The 12,305-nt window shown below is 44.3% G+C and overlaps 1 protein-coding gene across 7 annotated transcripts in view; it reads right to left on the bottom strand.

Moving 5' to 3' along the window:
* The window catches only part of LOC110493231 (uncharacterized), a 121,357-nt gene extending 109,268 nt beyond the window's left edge, over positions 1 to 12,089 (bottom strand). For 6 of the 7 annotated variants that reach the window (XR_016487963.1, XM_090205702.1, XM_090205704.1 and 3 more), the window contains exons 1-2: positions 11,568 to 11,910; positions 7,497 to 7,731 (exon numbers count right to left, since the gene is read on the bottom strand). Coding sequence is in view for 5 of the 7 variants with exons in the window: in XM_090205702.1 (XP_090061828.1) it covers positions 7,497 to 7,731; positions 11,568 to 11,584 (252 nt within the window). In the remaining 2 variants the exon portion in view is untranslated. Of the gene's footprint in view, positions 1 to 7,496; positions 7,732 to 11,567 lie in introns of all 7 variants that reach the window. The other variant, XM_090205706.1, reaches the window with a different exon arrangement.
* Positions 12,090 to 12,305: the final 216 nt, after the last annotated feature.

Here is a 12,305-nt window from a genome sequence, read left to right as displayed (position 1 = left end):
ATCCAGCTCTGGCCACCAGAACCATGAGCCGGTTCCTTCCCTTCACCATCTTACCCTGGGGGGGTATAGTTAAAGTAAATTGTCATGGAGACAGCTGTTTTAAAACAAAGTGGCTCTATTCCTGTTCAAACCTTTGTGTGTCTCTAATCTGTATCTCGCTTTCAATGAATTAATATGAACTTGTTAGCTAGCTAACTTGTTATGTGGGATATAGGGATGAAAAATACCATGGCACTGAAAATAGTGAGTAAAACATTTAGGCTAATGTTAGCTATACCAGCATGTCTTCAAACCTGTCTTCAGTTGTATTCACTCCAACAACATTGGCCATAGCTTACCTTAAACAAATACAAAGTAGATGCAGGTAGCTTACCTTAAACAAATACAAAGTAGATGCCTGATAGTTTATAAAGTCTAGGTAATGCATTGTGTACTTACAGTAACTAACTAGCTAGCTAATTAACTAGCGTAACATACCTTGCTCGTCAGTGAAGATGCTTTCTCATCTCTCCACTCATGAAGAGGTGACAGACGATTGTAAAATAATCCTTGATTACCGGTAATTCAGCGCATACTGGCAGCTTTGCTCAAAGTAATGACAACTAACTATGTAAATCAAACAACAAGCAATGCCGCTATTTTTCGGAAAAGTCAGCTGTCAGCTGATTACAACTAGAAAATGGGAAGATGGCGTACGTGTGCTACGATGACAGGAACCCAATCCCAATTGCACCCCTTCTTACCTGGGCACTCATTCACACCCCCTCAAATATTAAAAGCAGTGGATTGTTGTACCTGTGTTGGTAGATAATTAATCTACACCTATCCAATACTTTTACATCTTGAGGGGAGTAAAGGTGATTGGCCAGGGCTAGCAAGAAATTGAATGCGGCTCAAAATGGCAGCTGAATGCGGCTCAAAATGATAGCAAGATTACAACAAGTTTTAGGATACTGCAATACTGTTAATATATTTGGATCACTTTTCATGTCATTTTGGCCAGCTAATAGCCCTACCCACTGATCAAGCAACACCGGAAGAAAGTACGGACCTCTTTAATGAACATTTGGCTTTTTCTCTGGCTTACGGCTACTTGTAGACAAAATGAAAATCTGACCCACTTGTATTGATAACTACATTACATTGATTGTAAATTACAACTTTATACTACTACATTACTAACTAGCTAGCTAATTATTCTGTGTCTAAATCAGCTGATTCCATTCATCTGTAGCATGTTAGGCTATCTTGAATGGACCAAGTCAGCTGTGACACTCTGGGAAGTTTGAGATAGAGTGTTCACATTGGGCATGCTAGCTAATGTAAAAAAACTTGGAAATGAACCATTTTCCTTAAGTAATCATACAATATTGTTATATTACAATAAAGTAAAGGATTTAAAGTATCCAAAACAACCAAAATCGCAAATTCCACAGAAACGGAATTTCATTGCGTTTGGCTTTTTCCCCAGCAAAAACTCAATGCGACATCCGACGGGTTCTTGTAGGCCGATTCATATGTTTTTTTAAGAACTATAATTTATTTACAAGCATGATAGCTGTACTTTTAGTTTATGTTTGATGCAGATTGTTGGCCATTAGCTAACCTGCATTTCTAAATGAGTTCAAAGCATGTGAATGCATCCAACTGGTATTTATGACTTCACAACTGGTAATTACCACCTTCCCACATGGTTATGAACGCAGCATTAGCACATTCCGGGAGCAGCTTTCACACCTGTGTATGACCACACCCACTGTAACCCACCTGGGGTATGAAGCATAGCACTGAGGTCATAAGGTCATCCCTTTGGTAACAATGACACTGCTGCCCTGGGGTGACCTAATTGACCACTGACTGATTGAGCTGTGTTCCTTACATAGTCATTGATGGAGAGGCGGGGGGTGTGTGTGTGTGTGAGAGAGAGAGAGAGAGAGAGAGAGAGAGAGAGAGAGAGAGAGAGAGAGAGAGAGAGAGAGAGAGAGAGAGAGAGAGAGAGAGAGAGACAGAGAGGGGCAGGTGAAAGAGAATGAGAGGGTCTGAGTGAGAGATAGAAAGAAATGAACAAGAAAGGGAAAGAGTAGCTAAGGGAGAAAGGAAGAGATGGAAGGAAAGTAAGGAGACAGTGAACACACACTGTACTTTCTCCCAAGAGAGCAGCTGTGAAATGGCAGTGTTACAGTTGGTGAGAGATGCCATTCGCCTGGAGTGACAGAGAGGACTGTTGTGTAACAGCAAGGTTCCCTTGGCGGGACATCAACACAGGGACAGAGGGGGACAGAGGGGAGGGGGACAGGGGGGGAAAATGTCATAGTCAATTATCACACTATTTTACTCACCGGTGAGATGTCGTGTAGGCCTAAGTGTTCTGTACAGTGTACTGTACACTGGGTAACACAGCATTTGTTCGATTTTATAATGGGAGTCACGTTAAAGAGGAACTCTACTGTATAGTCCTACAGTACATGCCTGAAGTCAAGAAAAGGACAGACAACCCAGTCAGTGACCTCTATGGTAATGCCCCATTAAAGTGCATATCGGAACTCTGAAATGTCCGACTTGCTAACTGGTTGTAGTTAAACACGTGTCGCGTTCAACGAATTACCAAGTCGGAAATGTATCAGTTTCTTAGTTCCGACTATCAGGGAACGCACTACAGCATCAAGCTCGGTCATGTCCACGGTCTCTTATCAGCCAAACTAAACAAAGAGACTCCATTTTGATCAATTGTCTTTGAGAAGTCCATAACCCTGTTTGCACAAGCTCCCAACATGCCCCTGGGGATTACAAGATGTAGCAGATGAAATGTCAGGGACCTCATGAACTTGTCTCCAAACATGAAGAATTTTCACTGTAAGAAATGTTTAGGTTTCTTTAAGCTCTGCAAGTTTCCCTGCCTCTGGTGCATCTTCACCTGGCTCACTTTCGCCACATAGACACAGAGAAAGGAGAGAGAAGCCGAGGCAAACATACAAAGAGACTCTTTCCTGTCTAGATTATAGCCTTTGTCCTGTTCATTTTCCATGAGACATTAATGACCACTTAAGAGTCAGCTATCTAACACTAAACCCACACAAGAGTCAGATCATTTCTATACTACCGTATGTCTAGACCTCCCCAACCTTTATAAATACCTTACACTACCTCAGCTTTACTTCATTTCTATTCTGAAACTCTCTGAAGACAATAGAGAATCAGCTCCCTGACAACACCAACATGGACTAACACAGCAAACAGACAGTAACCAACAGCAGTCTTCCCTTCCACAGATGACACACTTGGTAACCGTCCAGGTCTCTACACAACACAGCCCAGGAAAGTGGCACGCCATGAGCAGCAAACAAACCATGGATGAGGAGTAGCAGAATGAATGGATGAAAAAGAAGGATAGAGGGGTGAAAGTAAAGTCTGAGAGGAAGGGAGAGTCAGGAAAGTGATTATTGAGAGAAGGTGAGGAGGAAATAAAGACAATTCAGAGAAGGAGGGACTATGCAGTCTCAGTTGCTGTGGCACTGGGAGGTTAAAAAAAAACAGCAAAAGGCAGAAACCCACAGACAGAAGTTTCCCAGGGAATGGAACATATGATTGAAACCATTGATACAGATGACCGCTTAATTCATAACAGCTCACAGAAAGGGATGGAATGAGACAGACAGACAGACAGACAGACAGACAGACAGACAGACAGACAGACAGGCAGACAGACAGACAGACAGACAGACAGACAGACAGACAGACAGAGGAAAATAGAGAACATAGCAGGGAGAAAGAGAGTGAGAAAGAAAGAAAAATAGATGAGGGGAAAAAACAGAGGGAGAGGAGGGGCTTTGCACAGCAAATTAAAGTTGTCTCATTGGGATCTGGTTGTCATATTTGTCATGGTAGCATGCCAGTGACAGATAATAGCAGGGGAAACAACAGGATGTTGGCAGAGTTGTTCTCAGATGGGCCAGTGTGGCTCAACCCGGGCAGGCAGGTGTGGGGTGGGATGTGGTGGCTGATGCTGAGGCTTCCTCTGACATTGTTAAACCGCTGCCAGGGGCAGGGTGGTGGTGGTAACTAACTGGTGCTTTCTGACTCATCACATTTCCCCCATGCTAGTCTCTTTGATGTGGTGGAATGAAACAGCGTAGGAATCCTAGCTGTTTCTGATATACTCCAAACTTCCTGCAAAATCCTGACAACAATTTCAGTCACGACATACAGTACATGGATATTGCAGATAGTTTGGAGTTTAAGCTACAACAGCTAAGATTCCTGCACTGTTCCATTCCAGCACATCAAAGAGAATAGCATGGGGAAAATGAGACCACCTGAGAACAACTAACTGCCAGCATATAGGCTTGGCTGTAGTTTCCCCTACTATTACTTAAATAGGGTGGAGTGGGCCTGCTGCATTGTCCCCAGCCTGATATCAAATGGCTACAATTTATTTCAAAATAACATTTTGATGGACCTTTGGAAATAAACCTCTTGAAATAAACACCAGTGGCACCAGTTCCCAACATGGGTAGACACGTAAAGGGCCCAGCTCTTCAGAGTGTGAAACATCTTCTTTTTAAGACTTTTACACAAAGTGTGAAATATCTAATGTCGCCAAGCAGACAAAGTCAACGCTTATGTCATCACCTGAGTCAAACACCGCACCTACTCTATATTTACAGTAACTGTATGCCACAGAATACGATACAAATGTAGAAAGAACATAGGCTGATACTTGATCAAAGACATCCTGTTCTTTTAAATTAACAGGAGGGTCGTTCCACGAAATTAACTTAATTTTAACATTCAAAGCTGGTTTTATGCAACAGGGATGGGCAATTGAACGCAAACTTCACCCCCAAAAAATGTAATAGTTTAGTAAACATTTCTAGCCTGTCTATACATGGTAACAGGGTTGACGTGTTATGCTCGACCCATTTAGTTTTCCACCAAAAAACACCAGAAAATTGCCAAAAAGAGTAGAACCAGCTCGCTCACCTGCTTTTACACTATGATGATTTGACTATTAGAGATTCAATGTTTCTTCGTTTTGTTATGTTTTTAAAAAGGAACAGTCTCACCAAATTAAAACAATAGTTCAGTTCAAGTAAAAGGGGTGACCCTAAAATGAGGGACAGTTTGAATCACATTAAATAAATAACTTCGAAATGACTTCGTCAAAGCAACAAAATACCTAGGGCTTTACAATGAAACTTGAAGAAATGTTGGGGTTAAGTGGGTTCAAATCGTCAGAGAAGTCACAGAGAGTGCACAGAGGGGCAGAAATTCTGAATTTCGGCCCTTTAGCATGTCTTTATTCATATAAAAAACGGATGAATTGAATTGTCCATGTGATCTATATTAAAGGGCAACTGGAAATGGCGCCGGAGGAGATGGCTGCCGTTTATTTGTAAATGATTTTGTACATAATGTTTCTGCAACCATATCTTACGGAAGAAAAGAGCTTCTGGATATCAGGACAGTGATCACTCACCTCGGATTAGACGAAGGACACCTACACCTACACACACCTACACACCTACACACTAACATTGAGTGGCTGCTGCCAACACACTGACTCAACTCCAGCCACTTTAATAATGGGAATTGATGGGAAATGATGTAAAATACATCACTAGCCACTTTAAACAATGCTACCTAATATAATGTTTACATACCCTACATTATTCATCTCATTTGTATACGTATATACTGTACTCTATATCATCTACTGCATCTTTATGTAATACATGTATCACTAGCCACTTTAACTAGGCCACTTTGTTTACATACTCATCTCATATGTATATACTGTACTCAATACCATCTACTGTATCTTGCCTATGCCGCTCTGTACCATCACTCATTCATATATCTTTATGTACATATTCTTTATCCCCTTACACTTGTGTCTATAAAGTAGTAGTTTTGGAATTGTTAGCTAGATTACTTGCTGGTTATTACTGCATTGTCGGAACTAGAAGCACAAGCATTTCGCTACACTCGCATTAACATCTGCTAACCATGTGTATGTGACAAATAACATTTGATTTGATTTGATTTGATTGATTTGATTTGAGATTTCTTCAACAACAACAACAACAGCAGCAAGCAGGACTTACACGACATTCTCCAAACACCCAACAGGTCAGACATCCCAATTATTCGCAAAAGGAAGCGACGCAGAGGACGAAGAGCCGGATGCCTCGTCCAGACCCGCAGAAGACAACTAGGAATGCTGCCGTTACCGTCAATATTACTCGCCAACGTGCAATCATTAGACAATAAACTAGACGAGGTAAGATCACGAATATCCTACCAATGGGACATCAAAAACGGTAATATACTATGCTTCACGGAATTGTGGCTGAATGACGACATGGATATTCAGCTAGCGGGTGTAGCGACTTCCGTTGGTGGAAGGAGAGGAGGACCAAAGTGCAGCGTGGTACGTATCCATAATACTTTGAATCAAAAATGAATACACAAACAAAAACGATAAACGAACAGTTCTGACAGGTGCAACAAACGCTAACCAGAAAATAACTACCCACAACTCATAGTGGGAAAAAGTATGGTTCTCAATTAGAGACAACGATTGACAGCTGCCTCTGATTGGGAACCATACCAGGCCAAAACCAGAAATACACAACCTAAAACAAAAACTCTGGCTCTGGCAGCTCCCGACTGACGGGCAGCTCTGGCAGCTCCCGACAGGAGGGCGGCTCTGGCAGCTCCAGACAGGAGGGAGACTCTGGCATCTCCGGACAGGAGGGCGCCTCTGGCAGCTCCGGACAGGAGGGCGGCTCTGGCAGCTCCGGACAGGAGGGAAACTCTGGCATCTCCGGACAGGAGGGAGAACCTGGAGGGAGGAGACGGAGAGACAGCCTGGTGCGTGGGGCTGCCACAGGACCCACCAGGCTGGGGAGACCTACAGGAGGTCTGTTGAGTGGAGGAGGCACCGGATAGACCGGCTGTGGGGGAGCACTGGAGCTCTGGTGCGCAGCCTTGGCACCACTCCTCCAGGCTGGATGACCACTTTAGCCCGAACCCTCCAGAGTGCAGGCACAGGTTGAACCGGGCTGTGGGTGAGCACTGAAGATCTAGTGCATACCACTCGCACCTCTCCCTTGGGCTCAATGCCCACATTCGCCCTATGCCTGCGCACCCTCCCAGCGCCCCGGAGACACAGCACGCAACGCCGGCGCAGGATACCCTGGGCCGAAACGGCGTACCGGAGACCAAACACGCTGAGCCGGCACAATACATCCTGGCTGGATGCCCACTCTCGCATGGCACTTGCGGGGGGCTGGCCTATAGCGCACCAGGCTATGAGCGCATACTGGCGACACCGTGCGCTTGACCGCATAACACAGTCCCTGACCAGTACTGCGCTTCTTCCGGTAAGCACGGGGAGTTGGCTCAGGTCTATCGCCTGACTCCGCCAATCTCCCCGTGTGCCCTCCCACCAAAAAAATTGGGGGCTGCCTCTCGTGCCTGTTGTGCTGCCTTACCTCATATCGCCGCCGCTCAGCTCTCGCTGCCTCCAGATCTTCCTTTGGGGCGACGATATTCCCCAGCCTGTGCCCAGGGTCCCTTGCCTTCCAGTATCTCCTCCCAAGTCCAGGAGTCCAGAACCCTCTGCTCCTGGTTACCACGCTGCTTGGTCCTTTTTTGGTGGTGGTGTAACGATTTTCGTTGGTGGAAGGAAAGGAGGACCAAAGTGCAGTGTGGTACGTATCCATAATACTTTGAATCAAGAATGAATACACAAACAAAAACCACAAAACGATAAATGAACAGTTCTGACAGGTGCAACAAACACTAACCAGAAAATAACTACCCACACCTCATAGTGGGAAAATAGTCTACCTAAGTATGGTTCTCAACCAGAGACAACAATTGACAGCTGCCTCTGATTGGGAACCATACCAGGCCAAAACCAGAAATACAAAACCTAGAACAAAAACATAGAATGCTCACCCCAACTCACGGTCTGACCAAACTAAAATAGAGACATACAAAAGGAACTAAGGTCAGGACGTGACAGCGGGATACACGCTGCACCGTCAGGATAGAGCATATTTTTAAACAACAGCTGGTGCACAAAATCTAAGGAAGTCTCTAGATTTTGCTCGCCTGAAGTAGAGTATATTGCGATAAACTGCAGGCCACACTACTTGCCTAGTGAGTTCTCAGCTATACTTTTCGTGGCTGTTAATTTACCACCACAGACAGATGCTGGCACTAAGACTGCATTCAGTCAGCTGTATAAGGAAATAAGCAAACAGGAAACCATTCACCCAGAGGCGGCGCTCCTAGTGGCCGGAGACTTTAATGCAGGGAAACTTAAATCAGTTCTACCAACCAGAGGGAAAAAACATCTAGATGACCTGTACTCCACACACAGAGACACGTACACGTCCCTCGCCCTCCATTTGGTAAATCCGACCACAACTCTATCCTCCTGATTCCTGCTTACAAGCAAAAACTAAAGCAGGAAGCATCAGTGACTCGGTCTATAAAAAAATGGTCAGATGAAGCAGATGCTAAACTACAGGACTGCTTTGCTATCACAGACTGGAACATGTTCCGGGATTCTTACGATGATATTGAGGAATACACCACTTCAGTCACTGGCTTTATCAATAAGTGCATTGAGGACGTCGTCCCCACAGTGACTGTACGTACATACCCCATACCGCTAAAGGGTAGAGCAGCCGCTTTCAAGTTGCGGGACTCTAACCCGGAAGCTTACAAGAAATCCCGCTATGCCCTGCGACGAACCATCAAACAGGCAAACATGTCCCTGATTGAGTCTGTAATACCAACATGCTTCAAGCAGACCACCATAGTCCCTGTGCCCAAGAACACAAAGGTAACCTGCCTAAATGACTACAGACCCGTAGCACTGACGTCCGTAGCCATGAAGTGCTTTGAAAGGCTGGTAATGGCTCACATCAACACCATTACCCCAGAAACCCTAGACCCACTCCAATTTGCATACCGCCCAAACAGATACACAGATGATGCAATCTCTATTGCACTCCACACTGCCCTTTCCCACCTATACAAAAGGAACACCTATGTGAGAATGCTGTTCATTGACTACAGCGCAGCGTTCTACACCATAGTACCCTCAAAGCTCATCACCAAGCTAAGGATCCTGGGACTAAACACCTCCCTCTGCAACTGGATCCTGGACTTCCTAACAGGCCGCCAACAGGTGATGAGGGTAGGTAGCAACACATCTGCCACGCTGATCCTCAACACTGGAACTCCCCAGGGGTGTGTGCTCAGTCCCCTCATCTACTCCCTGTTCACCCGCGACTGCATGGCAATGCACGACTCCAACACTATCATTAAGTTTGCTGACGACACAACAGTGGTAGGCCTGATCACCGACAACGACAAGACAGCCTATAGGGAGGAGGTCAGAGACCTGACCGGGTGGTGCCAGAATAACAACCTATCCCTCAACGTAACCAAGACATCAACAACAAACTAGATTGGTCCAAACACACCAAGACAGTTGTGAAGAGGGCACGACAAAGCTTATTCCCCCTCAGGAAACTAAATAGATTTGGCATGGGTCCTGAGATCCTCAAAAGGTTCTATAGCTGCAACACTGAGAGCATCCTGACCGGTTGCATCACTGCCTGGTACGGCAATTGCTCGGCCTCTGACCGCAAGGCACTTCAGAGGGTAGTGCATACGGCCCAGTACATCACTGGGGCAAAGCTGCCTGCCATCCAGGACCTCTACACCAGCCGGTGTTAGAGGAAGGCCCTAAATATTGTCAAAGACCCCAGCCACCCCAGTCATAGTCTGTTCTCTCTACTACCGCATGGCAAGCGGTACCGGAGTGCCAAGTCTAGGACAAAAAGGCTTCTCAACAGTTTTTACTCCCAAACCATAATACTCCTGAACAGGTAACCAAATGGTTACCCGGACTATTTGCATTTTTTTTCCACACCATTGGTTAGAGCCTGTAAGTAAGCATTTCACTGTAAGGTCTACCTACACCTGTTGAATTCGGCACACGTGACAAATAAACGTTGATTTGATTTGATTTAATATAACAGGCTTTTAAAATCCAATATTGGTGTACATTTTCTACTCAAAGGTAGACTCTGCGATATGACGTTGATGCAGAAAGTATACAGCATAGTGGGTCAATTTCCGCAACAACTAGTAGCGTTAAAGCGCAAGGCTCAACTTCGCCACTGTTTTGGTTCTCTGGCTACCACACTGTAACAGTGTGAAGCGAACCCGTGCACATACGCAGATACTGTGTGTGAGAGCGAAGTCTTGCATTTCGCTCATCTCAATACCTACAGTGCTGCTCGTGGCAACATAATTTCGCTGAGTCTACATTGAAAATATCAAAGGGACTAATTTTGTGGAATGACCTATGACCCAATGCCTGCTTTTAGAAGGTTATTCTCTAAGAGTTCAGGCCAGGTGCATAAAACCTATTCACTTACTCTCTCTGTGTTTCAAACTCAGCTTTTTTCTTCTTCGGATTATAAAGTCTAATGAACCAGGTGATTTCAGCATTCTGATGCTGGATGCTGAGGTAATGAGATATGCTTACCCCGAAGGCTACAATTTGAGTGTGTCTGAGACTGTGAAGCAATAGAAGTAGCCTACACTGTAAAACCATGAAGCATGTGACACGTTTATAACCTAAACGTCAGTGTTTAAAACTTCAACTTTAGGCACTTAGATTTGCCAATAAGTGTTCTCATCTTAAACACATTCGTTTAGAATGCAAGATTAAACATGATAGTCAGCTTTTTCCAGTCAGTTTCCAACCAGGAAAATACTTTTATCTCCCAAGTGTTCAGATTTTAAACACCAGTGTTTAATTTCCCATCATCCCGTTTAGAGTGCATTTAATCATTAGAAACTTGCCTTTACGGCTTTACACCCTACAGTGTTAAAACAACACCCCCAGTGTTTAGTGTTTAACCTAACCACCTTGTGCTGAATAAATATATGAGTGTGTTTAAAAGTGTTATAGCAATCTAAACACTTATGTGTTTTCATTTACATTCTAAATGCCTTGATGCGTTCAAAAAGTGTTACAGACAGGTTTTTAGTTATGTTTTCAGATCCTCAACACTTGGTTTGACAGTGTAGTCTGACTGTATCAAAAACCTGATTTCAAAACAATTAGCCAGCATTTTGCACACCAGGAAGAATAGTTGCTGCCTCGGCAAAAGCTAATGGGATCCAAATAAATTTGAATTAAAAAATATATATGAAATAAAAAATGTACAATTTCAATCATTTGACAACAGCAAATCAGTTGTCTGGTCTTGTTCAAGTGCTTTTGCCTCAGGGAGACTGGTGATTTGTGGTTGATTGATTGACATAGGCATATATTTCTGTGTTTAAGCACCACCAGGCTAGAGCAGACATGAGTAAACCAAATAAGCATGCACCATAGAAACGGTAGCACTTTTATTAAGTGAGTAAGAACGGTGCGTAATGCATGTCCCGAACCTCTCAGCCGCAGCATCCGAGCTCACAACGGACCTCAACGACCTCACCTGGCAACCTTCCAAGTCCTCACTCACCTTTCCACTTGTTGCATAATAATCCACCCGTCTCCCCGTTCTTCCTCCACGTCTACTGCGAGTTAGTAAATTAATAGGCAAACTGTATATTCACTCTGTCACTCCAGTCCGTTGTCAGATAGCCTCCACTGCTGCACAAAGTTTACGTAGCGTCCCGTGGCGCATGCCAGGTCCCACGAAAAGATAGTCAGTGTCGTGTTTAGTTTAGCTGTAACACAGGCAGATTGGATGGCTCAAACTGGGCAGAAACTGCAGTACTGGGAGGACAGATTTGTTCGGATGCTTGAGAGTCCAGAGCAATTCCCTCGTTTTCCTTTTTTTGTCTCACTTTTCTCGCTCCCTCACAGTCCGGAGCTGGGGTTCGCACGCTCTACCCGCCCTCATCAGCAGCAGCCAATGGCGCGAAGACCTCGTGCGTTGATGAAATATTTGCCTCTATACCAAACCCTTTACATTGGAATAAGAGATACAGTAACAGTCAAAAGTTTGGACACACCTACTCATTCAAGGGTTTTTCTTTATTTTGACTATTTTCTACATTGTAGAATAATAGTGAAGTCATCAAAACTATGAAATAACCAGAGGCGATTTTAGCATGTATATCTTAGTGGGGCATAAAATGCCAGCAAAGCCACTACACAGCACAACACTAAACAATACATTAATTGCACTGTAACGGTAACAAACGGTGCCCACAAACTGTTAGGGTCTACATAAAACTGTCCCAACAGCAGAGTC

Source organism: Oncorhynchus mykiss, chromosome 17, assembly GCF_057628025.1.
Source record: "Oncorhynchus mykiss isolate SJ-2025 chromosome 17, ASM5762802v1, whole genome shotgun sequence".
NCBI lineage: Eukaryota > Metazoa > Chordata > Actinopteri > Salmoniformes > Salmonidae > Oncorhynchus > Oncorhynchus mykiss.
The sequence above is the reverse complement of the archived record's forward strand: the minus strand, read 5'-3'. Positions and strand labels throughout refer to the sequence as shown.